This window comes from Macaca mulatta, chromosome 9 (genome assembly GCF_049350105.2).
Source record: "Macaca mulatta isolate MMU2019108-1 chromosome 9, T2T-MMU8v2.0, whole genome shotgun sequence".
Taxonomy (NCBI): domain Eukaryota; kingdom Metazoa; phylum Chordata; class Mammalia; order Primates; family Cercopithecidae; genus Macaca; species Macaca mulatta.
Genome location: NC_133414.1, coordinates 80,216,384 through 80,238,747, shown reverse-complemented (window position 1 = coordinate 80,238,747; position 22,364 = coordinate 80,216,384). Strand labels below are relative to the sequence as shown.

At 51.1% G+C, this 22,364-nt stretch overlaps 1 protein-coding gene and 1 long non-coding RNA gene across 2 annotated transcripts; one reads left to right on the top strand and one right to left on the bottom strand.

The window, feature by feature from the left end:
* Positions 1-389: 389 nt before the first annotated feature.
* TACR2 (tachykinin receptor 2) lies at positions 390-12,424 on the bottom strand. Its single transcript, XM_001110044.5, has 5 exons — positions 11,433-12,424; positions 10,472-10,666; positions 4,531-4,684; positions 2,984-3,180; positions 390-991 (listed from the first exon to the last, which is right to left on the bottom strand). Exons 1-5 carry the CDS (start codon positions 11,822-11,824, stop codon positions 733-735), a joined length of 1,197 nt encoding a protein of 398 aa, XP_001110044.1. The 5' UTR covers positions 11,825-12,424; the 3' UTR covers positions 390-732.
* A 1,733-nt stretch (positions 12,425-14,157) lies between these two features.
* On the top strand, positions 14,158-20,771 carry LOC144331156 (uncharacterized). The gene is made up of 2 exons (XR_013398100.1): positions 14,158-14,292; positions 20,650-20,771. It is a non-coding gene; the product is annotated as an uncharacterized LOC144331156 (long non-coding RNA).
* Positions 20,772-22,364: the final 1,593 nt, after the last annotated feature.

Below are 22,364 nucleotides of genomic sequence, written 5' to 3'. Positions count from 1 at the left end.
TTTCAGCTTTTCTTTTATACATATTCTTGTGTGCCCCAGGAAGGCATTTGAGCTTGCATCTCTTAGATTAGATAAATATCAGCTCACACTGCCTTTTCTGACCCTTACTGGATTCCCTGAAGTGCTCTCTGAGATGGGTGGCTGAGTCCTCTTAGAGTCAGCATCCTTTCTGGAGTTCTAGCCCCATGTTGTCTTTGCCTTGGTGTACTGAAAGATGGGCATGAGCTGAACTTTCAGATCGGTCTTCTCGATTGGCTACTTCTCAAAGGGTGCTACACCTTGTTCCGCAGCCAGACAAGGCTTCAGGGTTCAGCAGGCACCTGTTTTAGTCCATTTGTGTTGCTTTCATGGAATACCCGAGACTAGATGGAATACCCGAGACTAGGTAATTTATAAAGAAAAGAGGTTTATTTGACTCATGATTCTGGTGGCTGGAATATCCAAGATTGGGCAGCTGCATCTGGTGAAGGCCTGAGGCTGCTTCTAGTCATGGTGGAAAGTAGAAGGGAATTGGTTTTGTGCAAAGAGATCACATGGTGAGAGAGGAAGCAAGACAGGGAAACTGAGGACACCAGACTCTTTCTAACAACTTGTTATCTTGGGAACTAGTCCATTCCCACAAGAGTGAGGATTAACTCCAGCTGGAGGGCATTAATCTATTCATAAGAGATCCATCCCCAAGACCCAAACACCTCCCACTAGCCCCTACCTCCCAACACTGCCACATTGGGATCAAATTTCAACATAAGTTTTGGTGGGGACAAGCAAACCATACCCAAACCATAGCCCTGATCCATCCTGGGGACGCCCCGCCTCCCCACAGGTAGCCTCGGCGGGGGCTGCATCCCCAGCCATGAACAAAGTCTCCTTAGTGTGACACCTTTTGACTCTCGTGGAGAGGGAGGGCGTGGGAGTCAGCTCGAGCTTATCTTCCTCGGTGGGTGTGAGCCACGGGCAGCAGCGGAAGGCAAGCCGGAATCCAGAGCGAAACCTGGGGGAGCAAGGGGCACCTTGAGCCAGGGAGGTAGGGGCACAGGAGCTGTGATGTGACTGCCCCACCCCTAGGTAACTGAGTTCCTTCCAGGGGAAAGTCACTGTCTCTCTCCAAGAGCCTCCCACAGCTCAGCTCAGGGGCTCTTGAGAGATGCCTTCGTGGGTGAGTTTGATTTTTGGAAACTGCCAGAGTGTTCTGGAGTGGGGTCTAGTGAATGAAGTGGGTGACTAAGCTGATTTAGGTCATCTGTTATTGCAAACAAACAAAAAAACACCCCAGCATAATTACTAAAAAACCCCACACAAAACCAGCAGATATTCTTGTTTGACTTGTTAACTGGCTTCTAAGGGAGGAGTCAGAACTCCTCCTGCTAAAACACAATGGAAGCTTTGGCAACTTGGGAGAACAAGGATGCTTTTCCCAAGGGGACTGCATTGAAAAACCCACACTTGGAGCCACCAAGTTCTGGTGCATTTGCCTGAAAACAAATAGCTCTCCCCATGGCAGCACTGAATGGGAGTTTAGAGCAAGCACACACAGTGAGTGGAAGAAATCAGACAGCAGAAACGGAACGCCGGCCGCTCAGAGAGGGGAATGATCCAGAAGCGATGTCAGGATCTTGTAGAGCCTGGGGTGTTGTTCAGACGCCCAGGGACTGTATCTCCCTTGGGTAGCAGGAGAGTGATGAACCCACAGAGACAGTGGGCTGGTGGCCCCTCCCTGATGTCGAGTCCCTGTCTCCAGGTTTTCAATCCCACAAGTCTTTAAAAGAGAAATGCGTGGTGTGGGGATAAGATGACAGGCCTTGGAGACATATGGAGTCCTGGCTTTACTGTTTGTTGTATGAGTTTGGGAGCATCTTCCTTTCTGAAGCTCATTTCCTCATCTGTAGAGTGGGGATGACACCTGCTTCTCTCCTATTATCTACTTCCCTCTCAGAAGATAGAGGAGAACCCTTCAGTAAGCATGCAAAAAATCATAGCTCCTTACTTCCTTTTGGCTTTCCCCAGGCGGGTGAAATGTCTGAGCAACAAAGATCCTAATGGCATTACGAGTAGCCTGGCTACCTGGCCAGGGAGGTGACAAAAAACATGAACAAAGAGGTCTGAGGCCAACTTCGCCCACATCATTATCTCACTGAGGTGAGACTGTGTCCACCTCTCACTGCCCCTTACTTATCCCACCTTCAGGGTTTTCTGCAGCTGAAAGGCCTGCTCTGCAGGACTCCTGGGGCTGAGTTCCTGCCTGGCTCCTCACCCCCCACCTCTCCAGGTGCCCCAGAGCTAGTGCAGGCCCCTCTCTAGGACTCATTTCCTCAGAATCACAAGGGCTAGGGAAACCGGATGATGCCAGGAGAGTGAGATTCTGGGGCTCTCCTTCCTGGCTGTCTCTGCCAAGGTCACTTCTCAGCTGCCCTGAAAGCCCCTGGAGGACAAGGCATGCACTGTGACCTTTCCAGGGAGCAGCCTGTCCCACCCCTGTGCTGGCCCCAGCCCCCATCCCTGCTTCCACTGCCAGATGGGTGCCGCTCACTTGGCTCCAGGAAAGCCCTCAGTAGGAAGCTCGTGAAAATACTAGAACAGAAGTCAGTCCCTCCCTCCCGCTACTTGGCTCTTCTTTCCGCCGTCTGTCTGTCCCGCCCCCTCTCTCTGATGCTCCCCTTCCCTCCATCTCTCTGGTCCTCCCTTCTCTCTTCTTCTTACCCCAGACACAGAACCCAGAAGAGCCAGCAGTAACAGACGGTTAGAGCTACAGCCTGGGAGACAGGGTGAGGCTTTGGGGAGGATGGGGGCTCAAGCTAGGCCCAGGCCAGAGGGAGGATTATGCTGGGGCCTGAGTGTGAGGACGGCTTTCTCGTGTAGGCTGGGGGAACAGGGCCACAGGCTCCAGCAGGAAGGAGGGTGGATGCCTGAGCTGTGCAGGGGAGCCCAGCTGGGGCCAGGCAGTGGAGCTCTGAGGGCAGAGGGTGGGATTGGAGTGGGGGCTCACCTGTGGTTGAGGCAGCAGTAGATGATGGGATTGTACATGGTAGAGCTCATGGCCAACCAGAAGAGTGCCAGGTAGACCTGCTGGATGAACTTGTGGCAGTAGATGTCCTCTTGGAAGCTGCCCAGGATGAAGTAGAGGTGGTAGGGCAGCCAGCAGATGGCAAACGTCACCACCACCAGCACCATGGTCTTCACAAACTGGTCCAGGAGAGGCTCAAGTTACTTCTCAGTGCCCAAGTCCCAGCCCCAGCCCTCCAAGGGCAGACGTAAAGCACCCCTTCAGCCTGCCTGGGAATCGCTCCACACTCAGACCCCATTAGCTCTATTACTCAAGCCCCTGAGCACGTGTCGCCCAGACCTTCCTGAGCCCCCAACCTCAGGGACCTTTGCTCAGGCCGGTCCCTCTGCTCACACTGCTATCCTTCCTTTGAAGTCCTCACTCCTTGAAGCCCAGCTCAATGGCCACTTCCTACAAGAGGTGTCTGGGACCCCTTGATTCGCTGCAGCTCCCCCTCCCTGGAGAGTGGCTGAGCTCTCTCTCCTAACCCCATCCCTAGGGGAGCCCTCGTGTCAGCTATGCGTTCCCAGGTCGCCCCCTCTCTGGGATCTGTATGGGCACAGCCCTTCTCTCTGTGGGCTGTGAGGTTCCAACTAGGGACCCCTGCCTCTGCCCACGGGTCAGCTTCCGGACCTCCCCCTCCTCAGAGCCTGGCCCCTGCAGGCACACTCCTGCACCGCTCGGCAGCCCGCATGCCAATTACAAAAGGTCTGGGGGTTCCTGGGCACCCTGATCCTCACGTAGGATCTGGGCTGAGACCCTGAGGGTGGAGCAGATGGAGGCCAGTGCTCCATGAGGGGCACCAGATGGCGCCCATGTGCAGCTGCCTCCCCAAACCACCTGTGAAAGATGCCTACTATTGGGTGAGAAGCCGTGGCTTTGACCTGGCTACATGATGTGGTTAACCCATTACCTCCCCTGTTGCCTGGCAGGAAGGGGGCAAGGACAAGCTTGGACTGGAGGAGGGTGAAGGGGGTCTGGGACACAGAGGGCTACATCAGGACCTTCGGGGGGGCCTTGGATGGCAGAGAGTAGGGGGATACTGGCACTTTGGACAACAATCCGGTCTCCACGACTTCTGAGGTCCGCAGTTCCAGCCTTTGAGGGCTCTCCTGTGACAGTCTAGGCACCTTCTATAGTTCTGTGGGGCTTCTCAAATTCAACATTCTGATTATTCAGTCTAAGATTTTAATATTTTATCATTCTAAGATTCTTGGGGGTATCTGAATTCTATGGGGCTTTAGGAGTCCCTAACTCCCCTAACATTCTGGGAAGTTTCTTTAATTTTGTGTGTGGCCAAAGACCAAAGGGAAATCTGCCCGCCTGGGAGGAATGCGGTCAGGCTCTGGCCCCAGGCTTCGCGCAAAGGCAGCTTCCGCAAGCTTCTCCCGGGCGCCCTCTTGCGGACCGGCCTTGAGACCTCAAGGGCGGCTCCCCAGGGCGGGGCCAGGACCAGCCCCGCCCCCGCCAGGCCCCGCCCCCGCTCCCACCTTCTTCTTGGCCTGCAGGTGGCGCAAGTTGGCACCGTGGGTCTGCTGTCCGGGCACTGCGCGCCTCCAGAGCGTGAGGCCGATGACGCTGTAGGCGACGAACATCACCGCGAGCGGCAGGAAGTAGATGAGGGCGATCACCACGAGGTGGTACCTGCAGGGAGAGCCGGGGGCCTCGGCAGTGGGCGGCCCGGGGACGACGCCGAAGTCGGCCAGTGCCTGGTCCTGGGACCCCGCGGGCACTGTGGAGCCGCCCCTCCGGACCCACCCTGAGCGCCTTCCAGGGACTTGGTTTGATTTAAACAAAAATAAAGGGGACACTGGGTAGCCTGTGTGCCAGGAGACGGCTTCCCCTGCAAAAGGGAAGTAGCCCTGCGTCCTTCCACGTGATAGACACGTGTCAAAAAAAGGAAAAATGAGCGAAACAAATTAAAAAGTAACTTGTTGACAATTTAAAATACCATTAAGCACAAAGGAGGCAGTAAAATTATCCCACTCCCACCACTATTAACATTAACCATTAATATCTGGCATATTTTTTCAAGAATCATATGTATGAATAGTAGTCACCCCTGATGGGAGTTTCACTTTCCCGGGTTTCAGTTACTCCTCTCAACTGCGGATCCGAAATAGGGATGGACAGTACCACGAGATATTTTGAGAGGGAGAGACCTCATTCACAGAAGTTTAATTACAGTATATTGTTATACTTGTTCTGTTTTATTAATAGTTATTGTTAATCTCTTACTGTGCCTAATTTATAAATTAAACTTTATCATAGATACGTTGAGAAAAAAAAAACATAGTATTCATATATATAGAGAGAATTCAGTACTATCTGAAGTTTCAAGCATCCTCTGGGGGTCTTGGAGTGTATCCTACAGTATAGCCATATATGTATATGTATGTGTATATGTATATGTATGTGTACGTGTATGTGTATATGTATGTGTGTGTGTATGTGTATATATATGCGTATGTGTATATATATATAATCTGTATCTGTCTGGATGGATAGAATGACTGGTGTTAATAAGACTCCATCTGTACCAACATCGCTGTGGGGGAATGGGACAGTGGAAAAGCGCCGTATATCACATGCTGCTGTGTCATCTGCTTACGGTCATCAGCATTTGGCTGGGAACCTGTTTGTGTCAGCAAATGCCTTTTCATACCATCTTTGAGGAACTGGTGCAGAGTACCACTGCATGGCTTCCTACTCTGTCCCCAGGGAGGACACTGGGTTGTGTTGAGGCTTTTCATTTCCTTTTGGAAACAGTGTAGGCCAGGCGTGGTGGCTCATGCCTGTAATCCCCAAACTTTGGGAGACCAGGATGGGAAGATTGCTTGAGACCAGGAATTTGAGACCAGCTTTGGCAAGATAGTGAGACCCTATCTCTATAAAAAATTTTAAAAAATTAGCCAGGCGTAGTGGGGCACATCTGTAATTCCAGCTACTCAGGAGGCTGAGGCAACAGGTTCACTTGAGCCCATGAGATCGAGGCTGCAGTGAGCTATGATTGGACCACTGTACCCTAGCCTGGGCAATAGAGTGAGACCCTGTCGGAAAAAAAAAAAAGACAATGTCCCCAGTCCTTAGATCTCTGGTTTATGACACTGCAACCTCTCTCTGATGAGCTGCAGGCTGGGGACTGACTCCCAGGCAGATCTGCAGTGGGAGCCTGTGGAGACAAAAGTGACTCCATCTTGGGTGCCCTCCCCCGTGTTGACTTCTGATGCACTCCAGTCTTGTGAATGCCTTCTGATTTCTACTTTATTTACTGTTCCTAGTGAAAGAACTTGTCAACCTTGATGTTACTCCACAAATCGTGAGCCGTGATGCACATAGCGTTCTTGCCTGTTCTGGAGGGCTGCCTTTCGTTGTCTTGTTGGAGCACTAATACCCTTTCCCTATGGTATCTAAGCGTTGCGTCTGGGGAGTGAGAATGCAGAGCTCCACCTGTCTTGTGGCCATCCAAGATCCTGCTTCTGTCTGTAAATTCCCTCAATAAATCACCCAATACTAACAAACTGGATTTGTTCTGCCTCCTTCTTTGGGTCTCAGCTCCTTTGGCCTTCGGGGATCCCTTTCGTAGAACAGAGTCCTTGGAACATTCCACCAAAGGGGCCTGAGACCCTTGGTCCTGTCATATGACTTTTTCTTTCTTACTGGGAGGACTGAGGTGTTCCCAAACCTCCTGCATCTACCTGCCACGTGCTGGCCTTGCTGGGCCCCTTTCTAGAGGTGCTGCCACCCCAAGGGAAGGGGACCCATGGTGAAACCACCTTTGTAAAATTATAACGGAGGAAATTATGACAGTGAAAGAAATCAGACCTAACTGACTCTGTCTTGCTTCTAACCCTTAAGCTGTCCTTGTTCGTGCCTGGGCGTAGGCTGAACTATCTTTGGGAAGGAATTCAGTTCATAATTTTACTCTGAAACAAAATTGACAACAGCCCTTTCCCGAAAAGACCCCCTACTTGCCTGGGGTCCAATCTGCCTTTCCAGCACTAACAAATTAGCTACAAGAATAGAAATTAATTTAGGGGTCATGCAGCCTCCGGCTCCAAGAGTTTGAACCTCCCCAAATTCCTGGGAGTAACATCACTATAGTAAAACCTAAGATGAGTGCTTGAGATATTTTCCAGACCCTGCACTCGTGGATCAGCTGACACCACCCAGGCCAGCAATCTGACTCAACCAGTTCTGCCATCACACCCAGGAACAGAAGACAGCAAGAAAACCTCATTTCGACATCATATGATTCCATCTCCAACCCGACCAATCAGCATTCTCCATTTGCCAATCCCCTACCTGCCAAATTATCTTTAAAAACTCTGATTCCTGAATGCTAAGGGAGACTGATTTGATTTTGTTTTTGTTTTTGTTTGAGATGGAGTTTTGCTCTTGTTGCCCAGGTTGGAGTGCAGTGGCGGGGTCTGGGCTCACCACAACCTCCACCTCCCAGGTTCAAGTGATCCTCCTGCCTCAGCCTCCCAAGTAGCTGAGATTACAGATGCCTGCCACCACGCCCTGCTAATTTTTGTATTTTTAGTAGAGACAGGGTTTCTCCATGTTGGTCAGGCTAGTCTGGAACTCCTGACCACTGCCTTGGTCTCCCAAAGTGCTGGGATTATAGGCGTGAGCCACCGCACCTGGTCTAATTTGAGTAAATTAAACTCTGGTCTCCTGCACAGCCGGCTCTGCGTGATTACTCTTTCTCCACTGCAATTCCCCTGTCTTGATAAATCAGTTCTGTCTAGGCAGCAGGCAAGGTGAACCCATTGGGTGATTATAAAGGCTCCAGTCAATCTCTCTCCTAAAGTCTTGTGTTTAGAATTCTGCTTGGGTTCTTGTGCAAACATGCCAATTGCAAGAGGTTCAGGCACTCCTAGACTCCCTGATCCTCAAGTAGGCTTTGGGTTGAGAACCCCAGTGTGAAGCAGATAAGAGGGGAGGAAAGGCAATGAAGGCCAGGGCCCATCACCTTACAGAGTGAGGATCAACAGGGCCCCCTGTCTCAGTGTCCAGATAGGGAAACTGAGGCCCAGAGAGGCACAGGCAGTCTGTGTCATATCAGTCTACAGATTTAATGATGACCCAATTTCCCCTTTTCTGAGGGTCAGCACTGTGGGAGTCAGAACAGGGCTCTTGTCCAGCCTCTTGTTTAAAGCATGATCTTAGGCAAGTCAGGGCTTTCCCTCAGCCTCAGTTTCCCCATCTGTAAAAGGAGGAGGCCATCTCTAAGTCCTTCCTTAGCAGGAGCCACACTCCTCTATTGCTTGCTCCCAGGATGTTGTGCAGGACAGGAATTCACCCTGGGCTAGGTCTCCATGCAGAAGGCAGAGGGAGAGAGTCCCAGGGGCCACCTTTTTTTGTTTGTTTTGTTTTGTTTTGTTTTGAGACGGAGTTTTGCTCTTGTTGCCCAGGCTGGAGTGCAATGGTGTGATCTTGGTTCACTGCAACCTCCGCCTCCCGGGTTCAAGCAATTCTCCTGCCTCAGCCTCCCAAGTAGCTGAGGATGGATCACCCGCCATCATGCCCGGCTAATTTTTATATTTTTAATAGAGACGGGGTTTCATCACATTGGCCAGGCTGGTCTTGAACTCCTGACCTCAGGCGATCTGCCCGCCTCGGCCTCCCAAAGGGAGTCTTTTTGTATTTTGATTTTGGGGGTGTGTGCATGTGTTCCTGGAGAGGGCATCTTTAATTTCATCAGATTCCTAATTACACACAGTTACATGAGCCTGTGGGGATGGAGCCCTCATACTAAATCTCTAAATTAGGCTCTCCCCCAAGAAAAACAATAACACATTCTCATACTTAAAACCAGGCTTTCCCCAGATCCTTTCGGAATTTTAAGTAACACCAAAGTATGGCTTTCCTAGCCCGCCCCTGCCTGCCTGTTCTTCCCGGTTGCCAGAATCTGGGTTGGAACTCGCTGTTCCCAGAGAGTTGGCGCGCGCAGTGGTCCTGTATTAAGGTGGAGAAATACCGCCTCCAAGTGGCCGGTGTCAATATGTTCTGCTCTCCACCCTTTCCTGAGCCAGAAATGTATGGAAACTGCTCTCTGTGAGAGGGTGGGGGTGCAGGGAGAGATCAGAGACCCTGGGCAGTTCCCAGGAATGGCTTCTCAGAGGAAGGGCACTTTCCCTAGCCCTGAAACCCACAAAAGCAGCCTTCTCCTGGCAGGTGCTCAGGACAGATGGAGACCAGGCAGGGAGGGTGTTGGAGGAGAGGTGTGTTGCCATGGCTACCTGGCAGCCCTCACCTCAGACCACGCACACCCTCATGCTTGGGGCAGCTGGGACTTTGTGGGAAGGATCTGTCACCTCCAGGTGTGTTTTCATGTGTCCCCTATTTAAACTACCACATGCTGGGTACCAGTTTTGTGCCAGGCAAGGTGCTAAGTAAGGGCTTCACGTACACTATCTCACTGACACTCACAAAGTAAGGTACTACTATGAATCCTCATTTTAGAGAGAGAAAGCCAGAGGTTCAGAGGTTATGTGAGTGTGAGGCATCCCCGGGCCAGGCGGGAGCAGGCCACGTTATGGGCCTGACTGACCGCAGAACCCCAGTCAGTTCTTTAGCCTCTACCAAGCAATGGCTCAGTGCCTGGGGACCCCAGAGACATAATGTGAGATCCTCAGAAACTGAGGCCAGAATGGAGAAAGGACTCACCCAGGGTCACACAGCAGCTGGGCCATACCTGAGTCCCTCTAACCCTGCCCTCCCTGCCTCCAGCCTGTGATGCCCACCTCAGCAGCCTGAAAATGTCCCAGGCTTCATCATGGATGCTTTCTGCCTCAGTCTCCTGCCGCTTTGTGGCCTGAGCATATACAGAGTCTCCCCCAAACACGTGCCTACACATGTCCCTAACATGTGCCCGAGTGCACGCACCTCTACAAACATGCCCACACACTTGCACGTGCATACACCGGCAGAAATGGGTGCCGCGTGTGCATGTGACATGTATAGTCACATACACGTGTGCATGCGTGCATATCCTTATCTAAGGATGCACGGGTGCATATTTGAGTAGCAGAGTGGTGAGGAGATTGGGTCCTGGGCAGGACTGCTTGGATTTGAATCCCTAGCTGGATTTGAATTACTAGCTGTGTGGTTTGGGGCATGTTACTTAGTTTTTCAGTGCCTCAATTTCTTCATCTAAAAAATTGTAATGATAATAATATAATACATACTCCATATTGTTAGGAGAATTAAATGGGTCAACATCTATAAAGTGCTAAGAACAGATCGGCTACATCGTGTGTGTTGTTTACTAAGCATACAGGTATATTTGCATAATCCCATGTACACTCACTCATGTGTACACCTATGCACACACACCACACATGCATGGACATGGATGCATGCACGCACACACACGTGCACACGCACACACAGTTGCCCTCCACAATCCCCCAGAGGCCTTACAGGAGGAGCGTCTTGCCCCCGCTGTCTTCGGGCCAGGCCACCACGCACTTGGTGGCACCCTGATCCATGGTGACGGTGGAGTAGAAGCACTGGGGGGAGGCCAGGGCGAGAGCCACCAGCCAGATGCCAGCAATAACCGCCTTGGTGCCGGGGGCTGAAAGCCGAGGCTGGAAGGGATGGACGATGGCCATGTACCTGTGAGCAGAGGGCAGCATGAGTGGCAGGGGCCCTCCTGTTAGCCCAGCTCCCTTTCCCCTGTCTCCCTCTCTCCCAACCCAGGCCCACGCCCTCTAGCCCTTCCCCGCACTGCTGCCATCTGTCGATGTCATAGTCTCAGCCGACCTGCAGAGAGTCTGCTGGGCTGGTGACTTTCCCGCAGCCACACAGCACACCGATGCCTTGGAACCCCAGCCCAGGTACCCCAGCCCATCATTTCCCTCTGGGCACAGACATGCCCTTGGAGGGCCACAAGAAAGCCACGCTGGAAGCCCATCTCAGGGCAAGACCGAGCATCCAACATTAGCCTGAAGCTCAGCCCTGAGCAGCGTTGGGAAAATAATTGGCCCTATTAGATTGTAATTGCAAGCATTCTCAACATTTTCCCCTTGCGTAATCTATCTGGAATAATAAAAAAAACAGTATAAGACATTTCTTTGGAGTGAAAGAAAGACAACAAAACAAAGAACACTTTAGAAGATCGCTAAAACATCGCCCATTTCCCCTACAGACTTGAACAACCCGTCTAGTGCATCTAGTACAAAGTCCTTCTTTGTGTCTAACCCTCAGTCTACCTTCTTCAGCTCCACAGTCCCCCCGCCTTCCAGATTCATAGTTTTGGACCATGACCAGATTTGGGAGGCCATTCTCTTGGTTCTACCCAAACATGCTGTATGTCAACACCCTTGTCTGAGCCCCAGCTCAGTGAGGAGGCTCCCCCCAGCTTCCCCAAGGCCCCTCTTGCCTGTCGGCAGCAATGGCAGTCATGGAATAGATGCTGACAAACATGGCTGTGATGGGGAAGAGGTTCTGGAAGTAGCAGAAGGCACGGCCGAAGTACCAGATGTTGTGGCTGGCATAGACAAAGTTGAAGGTTGCATTGAAGGCAGCCATGCAGAGGTCGGCCAGCGCCAGATTGACAATGAAGTAGTTGGTGACTGTGCGCATCCTCCGGTGGGCCAGGATGATCCAGATGATGATGGCATTGCCCGTCACGGCCACCAGCACCAGGGCCAGGTAGGCTGTGGCCCACAGTGCCAGCTGCCAGCCGGGCATGGAGAATGCTGTGGTGCCCGTGGTGTTGCTCTCAGGGCCAGATGAGATATTGACTTCAGTCACAATGTCACAGGTCCCCATGGCTGCTTCTGGGTCTGGAACAAAGGGCCTGGCTCCTCGGCTCCTCCCGGATTTGCTATGGAAGAGAACTCCCCTTCAGAGCATGGGTATATGGGGGCAAGGGGAGGAGCAGATGCCAAGCATGGTGACACATCAGGAGAGCCTGGGACCACTCCTAGGTCTCAGGCAAAGATGAGTTGCGCTGAGCACAAAGCCCAGTCCAGAACCATTGTTATTTCAGATTCCATCCTGCTGGCCAGACTTCTCGAATATCTCGTAGAAATACAAAATTCAAATCACAGCGTCAGAGCAGAAAACATCCTTATAAGTCAACCCCTTCGCCGAAGAGATGGAAGACGGAGATTCCAAGAGGGGACGGGACAGCCCAGATCACTCAGGACGTTGGTGACAAGTTAGGGTTCGAACCCAGGTTTCTCGTCACATAATCCAGGAAACCTTCTGGATGAGAGGAATGCACAGCGGGAGTCTCTGGAGTCCACAGGTCAATGGCGCAGCAGCCTCTCTCCAGGCTTTGGGGTGTGAGCCGGACTGGGGGCTGGGTGCTCAGGGCTCTTCCAGCTGCCAGCCCTCACCGCAGCTTCCCTGCCTTTCTCTGGGGCAGGGCCGGCAGGGGGCCTTGGCAGAGGTACTGCCTGCTCACGAGGTGGGGCTTTGGCTCCCACCCCTGGCCCCACCCCCTGCTTGGCCTTGTCTCTTGAAAGATTTAGGACTAGCTGCCGAGGCAGGGAGAGACCTGGGGGAGATGGGGCTGGCACGGAGGGCCCAGCTCTTGGCGGGTGTTGACTTTCACCCCAGGACAGGAGCTACGTTTAAAGAGTGATTCTGAACAGAGAAGGAGTTTGAGCCTGGTTTGATGACTCCAGGCAAGTCTCTTAACCTTTCTGAGCTCTGTCTACCCCATCTGAAAAATATAGGGAAAAATGGTGTGCATCTCATGCTACATTTGTGAATTTTAAATGAGATAATATGCACAAAGTCTATTTAGCACAGGGGTTGGTACATAAAAACTATGATTGGAGTTTCTGGCCCCAAGGGAGGACCCCACAGCTCTGGGCGCTCTAGGAGGAGAAGCAGAACCCGGAGCATTTCCAGCGAGTTCCCAGGTGATACTGATGCTGCTGGAGCCAGCGCCTCACTTTAAGAACCACTGTCTCAGGACAAAGTCAGGGCTCTTCCAGGAACCACAGAAAAGCTGGAGTTTTAATCCCTGAGAAGCTGCTCTAGGTTTGCCCCAAGATACCTGTTCCTGGTCATTGACTGTGTAAACGTGTGTGAAGCTGTGAAGATGTTTCTGAGTGACTGTATGTGCGGCTGACATGTTAAGCTCACACACATGCATGAACCTGTGCACACCTGTGGTGTGTGGACCATGAAGGCAGGGCAGGCTTAGCGGGAGTGGAGGAGGGCATGCTCTTCATTAAAGCAGGGGAGGCCTCTCATTCACCAGCAAACCCTCGCACAGCAGCCTCTGTGCTCCCAAGGCTCTGCCTTGCACGGCCTGGGTTTCTCGTTGGCTGAGCCTTGGCCCCCACACTCCCAGTCAATTTTTTCTTCTCCCTATGTGTCACTTCCCTGACACCCAGCCCCTTGTCTCCCAGGGTGAGTTGGGAAAGTCCTTTAAAGGCCTCTAGTGCTGAAGAGATTGTGCCACCCATGGAATCCAATATAAAAACAACGCTAAACCATAAGTCATGCAACGTAAACATGCTGACACTGAAAGAGCTTCTTTATGGATTTTACTGATTGTGAACTTCTGGGTAAGTTCATCACAATCAACACTGAAATTGTATCTATTGTTTGGTGTCCCTGCTGTGCAGATGTGAGGAGCATGTGCTGGGTCGAATGGGAACCCCATCCTTGCCCTTGGGGAGGGGGTGCTTCCTGGGCCCCTACCCCTCCCGTGGGTGTGTGCCTGTTTCCTCTCTGGAGCGGCCTGTTTGGACTTTGGATCCTAGCAGAAGGGTCTCCGCCTTTGATCTCTGTTGGTGGCAGCAACAGTAGCAGTACTTTAGGGCTTGATTCTGTTTCATGCCCATCTGGCCAGGGTCCTAAAGGGCAGAACGTGTAGAAATAAGAATGGAAGCCCAAGATAGCCTGCTCTCTTTGCTGTCCTCCTGCTCCCAGGCAGCGGGGCTTTGTGAAGCTTCAGGTGCAAACCCAGTGCAGGGCTGGGATGTCTGAGCGCCTGTCACCAGTCACAGAAGCCCAGCAAAGTTCAAGTTCCTTCCTCCCCACAACATTCCACCACTTCCACTGTGTATATAAAGAGGATTATGTTTTGGAACTTGTACATCTGAGTTTTAATTTCCCCCTTAAATTATCTGCTCTTGCAGCTTTCCAACTATGTGCTATGGTTTGAAGTCTCGTGAAAGGGGAAGATGCGGGCCTCCCAGGATGAAGGGGTTCCTGATCAGCTTTGCTGCTTGGCGCTAGCCTTCTGAGTCCATAGCTAGACAGCGATCCCAAAGGTCAGTCCTTATTTTATTTTATTTATTTATTTTTAGATGGAGTCTCTCACTGTCGCCCAGGTTGGAGTGCAATGGCACGATCCTGGCTCACTGTAACCTCTGCCTCCTGGGTTCAAGTGATTCTCCCACCTCAGCCTCCTAAGTAGCTGGGATTACAAGTGCATGCCACTACACCTGGCTAATTTTTGTATTTTTTTAGTAGACATGGGGTTTCACCATGTTGGTCAGGCTGGTTTCAAACTCCTGACCTCAAGTGATCCACCTGCCTCGGCCTCCCAAAGTGCTGGGATTACAGGCGTGAGCCACTGTGCTTGGAAGGCCAGTCCTTTTAAAAGAGAGAGAGAAAAAAATGCCAGGCATGGTGGCTCACGCCTGTAATCCCACACCTGAGCCGATGGTGCCCATTGTGTGTGTCCGGGAAGCAGACCCTGCTGTGTAAGAAACACACCAGCTGTTTCTCAGGGAGCTACCATTTGGGTCAACACTTGGGGCAGATGGGGCAGGAAGCAAGTGTGGCTGAAGCACGACATCGTGCTGTGGTCCAGGCCCACAACAGCCTTGGTAGCCCCATGGGTAATTGGAACTGGAACAGCTTCAGAGTTGCCCTGTGTGGGGCAAAGTTAACCAGGCCTTTATATTTCCACATTGGTCACTGGACATGGGCCACCCCAAGAAAGCATGTGATTGTTGTCAAGGCAGTTGAGGTGAGGCCTGCAGTGGGGGCAGCTAAACATGGTCCTGGGACTGCATGCCTGTCCAGCAGCTTAAAGGGGGCCTGGGAAGCTCAGGGCAATGTCCACCACAGCTAGACAGCAGCCGCTCCTTCAGATGGGCGTGTGCTGGCAACTGTGCCTTGCTGGTTGGTGTAATTGTGACTTCTGGGCTAGAGGCTTAAAGACCAGAGTCGGGAGAGGAATGATCTTCCAGGGAGTTTGAGGAAGAAAAGGATGGAGAGCTGTGGTGTGTGAGAGAAGTGGGCGGGAGAGGAAAGGGGGCTCCAGGAAGCATTGTGGAGGAGGTGTTGCCATCAGCGCCTGGGGAATGCTCTCGGCAGCGGCCTTTCTTTATCTGGGAGGCTGCTCTGGGCCCTGGCTTCAGTGGTCACAGGTAGCATTGCGGGACACTAGCACTGAGGGTCACCCTGTCACCAGGGCAATGCCGGGGGTGCCAGGAGGTGGCCGAAGTGAGAGGAGGACATGGGGTTGGCAAAGGGTCAGCCCCTCGGCTGAAAGGCTCCAGTCCTGCGCCCTGTGGTGGGTCTGACCCTGAGCAGCTGCTCCAATGATCGTCCCAGAGACAGGAGGAAGGGCCACATCTGTATTTGCAGAAGCTCCTGGTGGGGCCACATGAGGACAAGAAGAAGAACACTTTTCATTCTGCTAGATGAATCTGGTTCCATGGACCATCCTTCATTCTGAGACCATGCCTTCCTGCTTTTTGAGTTCTTTCATGAAATGATGGTGATGGCAGATGGTAGTTGTCGATCTGGTTTTGCTTTTTCTTTAAAATTCCTTACTTGGTGAAATAAAAAGTCAGTGACCTGTATGTTTTCCTCAATAGGTTTTTGTTTGTTTGTTTGTTTGTTGTTGTTATTTGTTTGTTTTTGAGTCCCACTGTGTTGCCCAGGCTGGAGTGCAGTGGTGCAATCTTGGCTCACTGTACCCTCCACCTCCCAGGTTCAAGCGATTCTCCTGCCTTAGCCTCCCGAATAGCTGGGATTACAGGCGCCTGCCACCATGCCCAGCTAATTTTCATATTTTCAGTGGAGACGAGGTTTCACTATGTTGGCCAGGCTAGTCTTGAACTCCTGACTTCAGGTGATCTGCCCACCTCAGTCTCCCAAAATGCTGGGATTACAGGCGTGAGCCACCATGCCTGGCCCCTTCAAAGGGTTTTTAATATTATATTGGCCCATGAAATTCAAAGACCCAGAAGCCTCTATCTATTTCCTCATTTAGAGAAGAGGCATGAGGCTGGGCACGGTGGCTCACACCTGCAATCCCAGCACTTTGGGAGGCTGAGGTGGGTGGATCACCTGAAGTCAGGAGTTGGAGACCAGCTGGCCAACATGGCGAAACCCCATCTCTACTAAAAATACAAAAATTCGCCAGGTACAGCAGCAGCAGCCTGTAATCCCAGCTACTCGGGAGGCTGAGGCAGGAGAATCACTTGAACGTGGGAGATGAAGGTTGCAGGGAACCAAGGTGGAGCCACTGCACTCCAGCCTGGGCTACAGATTGAGATTCCATCTTAAAAAAAAAAAACAAAAAGAGGTGTGGGAGCTCCCAAGAGGGGCAGGGCAAGACCTGGTTTCATCCCCAGTGAGGTGGGGCTCACGTCCCCTTGTCCTGCCTTCACTGTTCTGTTGGCCTCCACATCCCGGAGGCCCATCGAAACCACTTCCCTGGTCACCTCGTTGTCACACTGATAGGGGGCAGGGCTTCTCAGATCTTGGATTGCATCTTGTTTGTGTCCAGCGTCTAGGAGTGGCCAGAACATTGTCAGTGTCCTATAAAGGTTGGTTGAATAAAAATGATGAATAAAATGTAAAATACTACACCAGTGAGGGATGGGGAATCTTATGTATATATTATTTATTTTTTATATCTATGTCTATGTGATATAGATATGAAAGTTCTAAGTTAATGGTGGGATTTTGAGTGGGCAGGGCAGTATAATGCCTGACACACTGGCACATAGTAGATGCTCAATAAACATCAAATGAATAAATGAGTAACAAATGATGAGTAAAGTCAAAATTATCACCTTGTTAGGGGTGAATGGGTAGCATTTTTATTTTTATAGGCCCTAAAGCTTAAAGTAAGAGAATATTTCTCCATAAGTCCTGCAGGGATTTTGTAGCAGGACCTCAGAGTCTATAGCACTCCTGGATTTATTTCTCACAGATAGTCCCCTCTTAGTCTATAAACCAGAGGGCCCCAGGCTGGCCCCTTTAGGAAGTGAGCTCTGTGCCCCCTGCCCTTTGGCCTGGGCATCAGTGGCCCAGAATTTGGCACTTCAGCTGGGAGAGGGAGAGTTGGCCTCTGCCAAGAGCACAGGCTGCCGCTGACATCTTCTTTAAACACTGAGACGGTGCTGGGGGTAGCGCCTCACCCTGAAAGCCTGAAGTTTATCTAGCTGGAGAAGAGAGGCGGGAGTGTTTACATCTGCTGTGGTCCTGGTGTACACAGAGATCTTAACACAAAACGTGTTCATTTGTCAACATCGGGCTCCAGCAGAATCTGTCCATCTATGGCAGGTGGAGGAGGAAGTGGGTGAGGCTCGTCTTAGGAGAGGACGCCCTGACACCCACTGGCTGGTTGGGTCACGGGGGAGTCATCCCAGAGCCAGCCTGGATATTGCAGACAGAAGGAACCTGGTGTCTGCTCTGGGTGTTGGCGGATGTGGCAACATGTGCTGTGGCATGGCTGAGGGGAGGACAGAGTTGGCAAAGGGCCTGCCTGCTGAAAGGCTCCAGTCCTGTGTGTTGTGGTGGATCTGTCACTGAGCAGCTGCTCCAAGGCTCAGCCCAGAATTAGGAGAAAGGGTCTCATCTCCTCCTTCAGGAGGCTCCTGGACAAGCTGGGTAGCCAAGACCCAGCCTTGCAGAGAGAACTTACCACACCCTTCTGTCAAATGGATGGTTCGTGAGCTTCAAGCTTCAGAGGAGGGAGGAAGAGGCCTTTAGGGGTGGTGGAGAGTGAGCTTGAGTGGCTCTGGGGGGTCATGAGGGAGGGGACATGGGAATGAGCCCCAATCTTGAGAGAAAGTTCAGAGTAGCCTGGGGGAGCCAAGGGTTCCTTCAGGAGAGTAATGAGAGATGCAGCGAGTATAAATCCTGGTCACAACCCCAGGAGTGCAAGAAAGATTCTCTTTATTCTCTGAAAAGCAACTTGATCTTGACTCTGAGTCCTCATCTCGTTCAGCTGGCAGGGAAATCCAACTTATTACTCCTGGGCTCCCACTTTCCCCCTCCTGGTGCCGTCCATGGTGCCAGGGCATCTGGGGTGCGCCTTTACTGGTCATTAATCTACACGGGTCACTTTGGAGATGCCTGCTGTCCATTTCTGCAGGGTTCTTGAGGAAGGGGGTGGGGACTGTTGTTTCTGAGACAATCCTGGGCCCTGGGAGTTTGGGGCTTAGCTGAGCATTGGGTCCTGAAGGCCCAACTTCCCAGAGCTCCTCTCCTTCCCTCATCTTGGCCATTCCTCTCAGGGTCTTGCTAGCGGGAGGAACTGAACACCCATTTCTCCCGGCCCCACAGTCCTCTCTTCTCCCTGCCCTTTCAGGAAGTCCTGCTTCTGTAAGTAATTCAGCCTCTTCCCCCAAATCCCACCATCCTTCATGCTCTTTCATGATGCCTTTGATAAGACCCAGAACACCGGCAACCAAAAAAACCATTCTGCTTTCCTCCAGGACATGCAGACTTTTCATCTTCAGACCTTACTAAGAAGGGAGAAAAATATTTGCATTCCATCCCTGGAGCATGGCAAAGGAAGGCAGGAAAAACTAAAGCTAGGTTTCCACATTAAAGCTTTGGAATATCCATTTCCTGCCCAGAGATGAGGCTGGAGAGGGAAAGTGAAGGCTGATGGAGAGAACATTGAATGCCGTTTCTGGGGCCCCTTGTCTGAGGCCATCTTATCAGTTCTTCAAGGACCCCTCAGATGCTACCTCCTCGAGGATGCATGTGACCTTTGGGCCAATGACTTTCTTATTTTTTTTTTAATTATAAAATTAGAGACAGGTTCTCCCTGTGTTGCCCAGGCTGATCTTGAACTCCTGGGCTCAAAGTCCTCCTGCCTTGGCCTCCCAAAGTGCTAGGATTACAGGTGTGAGCGCCAGTCCCCAGGTGGCCTTCTTGACCATTGATGTTGCCCCTGGGGTGGTACACTCGGGATAATTTGCAAAACATTTTTTCCCTGCCCATGTCATAGTAGGGGAGCTGACATGAGACCATCCCAGGCTTGGCTGTGTTTGAAATTACAGTTGACTAGTTCTCATGATATCAATTTAGGTTGCTCCAGTTCAGTTCCAGTAAAATGATGTCATAAAGCTGGGGGATTTGGAAGACTCCCTGACCAATGGAATACAGCGATAAAGTAAGGTGTTACATGCCTTCAATTCATGTTGGAATACCATCTAGTCTTTGCCATACTTTGTATAAAATTTTTTCACTCAGCCAAAAATATATCTGGACCCATAGGCTTTTCCTTCTATCCCCACTGGTCCAGGTCACCATTGTAACCAGATTTGCTGCGATAGCCTCCTCACTACCTTTTGCATTCACTCGCTCTCCTCCACTCCATTCTCCATGTCTGCTCACAGTGATCTCTCCAAAAACACAACCTGGCCAGGTACTTCCTGCTTTGAGCTCTTCAAAGACTCATTGTTCTCATGGTTAAGAGGAAATAACCCCACTCCTTCACCAGCTGTGATAGCTCACTCTCCCTCAGGAACCACTTCCCCTTCTTTCCTTTAGAAACAGAACCTCCCTGCCTGTTAGCTGCCCCCTGACTGACCGGCTAAAGTCTGCATTTCCAAGACTCCCTTCCAAGCTACAAGTGGTCACATGATTAAGATCTGACCAATTATATGTGGGCAGAAGTGACACACACACACACACACCACTTCACCGTCTCATCTTTAAAGAGGGAGCTGATGACTCCCCAGTTCCGACTGCTGGGCAATGGCAACAACAGGGGCTTCCATCTTGAATCCACAGAGGGAGGCCATATTGAGGATGGCAGAGCCTGGGCAGGTCCCAGGGCTCTTACGTGAAAAAGAAAAAGGAAACAGGTTGGGCATGGTGGCTCACACCTGTAATCCCAGTATTTTGGGAGGCCGAGGCGGGTGGATTACCTGAGGTCAGGAGTTCAAGACCAGCCTGACCAACATGGAGAAACCCCGTCTCTACTAACAATACAGGCGTGGTAGTGGGCACCTGTAATCCCAGCTACTTGGGAGGCTGAGGCAGGAGAATCGCTTGAACCCAGGAGGTGGTGGTTGCAGTGAGCTGAGATTGAGCCATTGCACTCTAGCCTGGCAACACAGGGAGACCCTGTCTGCCTGTTCTTTGAAACTCAGTCTAAAAAAAAAAAAAAAAACCAAAAAAAGAAAAAAAGGAAACAAAACAAAATAAACTTCTCTCTTGTTTGAGGCACTGCATTTTACATCTTGGGGTCCCTTTATGATGGCATGTAACTCTAAATAATCACTAGCCTTCAAAAATTTCTTTGATGCTTCCACAGGTTAACTATTTTTGTTCTACATTCTAAGAGCATTCCTGTGCTTTTTTCCTTGTTAACATCCTGATCCATCACATGCATTCAAAGTGTGTTCTCCCTACCATACTAGGAAATCCACGAAGCCAGGAATGATGTCAACCTTGATGGCAGCCATATCCTCCCTGTCCTCCACTGTGATTGGCTCAACGATAACTTCTAATTAAATAAATGAAAGGTGCACTGATGAATGAACACACTGGAACAACTTGGATATGATACCATGCATACTTTTTGCTGTAAGTAACAGTAACTTAAACAAATATCTTTCTCACATAACCAGAAGTCTGGAAGTAGGTGATCCCATGAGAAACAGCTCAGTGATTTCGAAAGCTCTTTGGAAACTTTGATTTTTCTTGCCCTTCCCCGCATAGCTGCAAGATGGCTGCAACAGCTGCAACGATCTTGTCCTTATCTAACTGCACTCTCATCCCAGGAAAAGAGCAGGAAGGAAAAGAAGTCTCCTTCTAGGCTTCTCTCTTTTGGTCAGGAGGAAAACCTTCCCCAGGATTCCCCCCAGCAGATGCCCCTCACATCTCATTGGACAGAACTAGGTCACATGACCACCCCAGGCCACATGGGAAGCTGAGAAAGGGAACTTCTTCCTTCTTCAGGACCCAGCAGGAATAAACCAGTTCTAAGAGCCCTTGCCCCTCCTTGCCCAGGTGGTCCCGTTCGGGAAGCCCCAGGGACAATAGGGTATCACGATGTGGTCACGAATGAAAAGCCATGCTTTGTGCTTGATGCTTGCTGGAGGATGTCACATTCTGTCTCTTGAAATTCTCTCCGTTGACACTGGCCCACCCAGCCTTTCCCTTGACTCTGCCGATAAGCTCACTCGTTTCAGTGCAATCAGTGATTGTTATCTCTGTGGTTACAGCGTAGCTACTATTTACTGAGCACCAGCCACATGCCTGGGGACTGAACAAGTTGCATAACCTCTTTGTGCTTCCTTTTCCTCACCTGTAAAATTTGTACTACCTCGTGGGATTGTTATGAGGATTAAATTAGTTAATACAGACAAAGTGCTTACAACAGTACCTGACGCAAAGGGCTAAATAAGCATTTGCTGCTGTGAATTGTTTATATCCTCATTTCACAGATGGAATAAATAACGTGTCCAAGGTCACACAGTCGGGGAAACCAACAGTGAAAGCCTGGTTTCCCTGACTCCAGAGCCCACAGCCTTTCTTCTCTTACCGCCAGACCTTGCTGCATCTGCAAGTTTCTCCTCAGTGTCTCAAATGTGGGATGTCTTGCCACAGACACTATTTACTAATTCATTAATCCACCTCCTCCTGGAAATCTTCCAGGGCACTTGCTCTCTGCCCCTCACTGGTACTGGGAAGGCCCTTCTGGAGAACATGAGGAGCTTCCTCTTGTAGGGCTGGGAATGTCGGTCCTGCCCACTGTTGTGGTCAGCTGCAAAGACACAACGTCATCCTCCAGAGATGCCCAGTCCTGATGAGGACACTGAAAGCCAGGACAGGCACTCCCTCCAGGTCAGACAGCCAAGTACTAGGGCAGCCGCGGCTGGAACTCAGGCCTCCAGGCTCAGTGCCCAGCACCCATTCCCTGTTCTGGGCTTCCTCCCTGTGAGCATTTCACAGAGACAGCGGCTCATCCAAAGGAGACCCTTACTCACAGTAGGGCCAAGAATGGGGCTTGTCTGGGAGATCCTGGCCTAAGCATTAAAGCGGAGACCATGCCTTACTCATCCCTGACCCTCCACTGCCACCCTGGCTCTTAGGTGGCCCAGCCACATCCCCTGCAGAGAGATGCAGACTG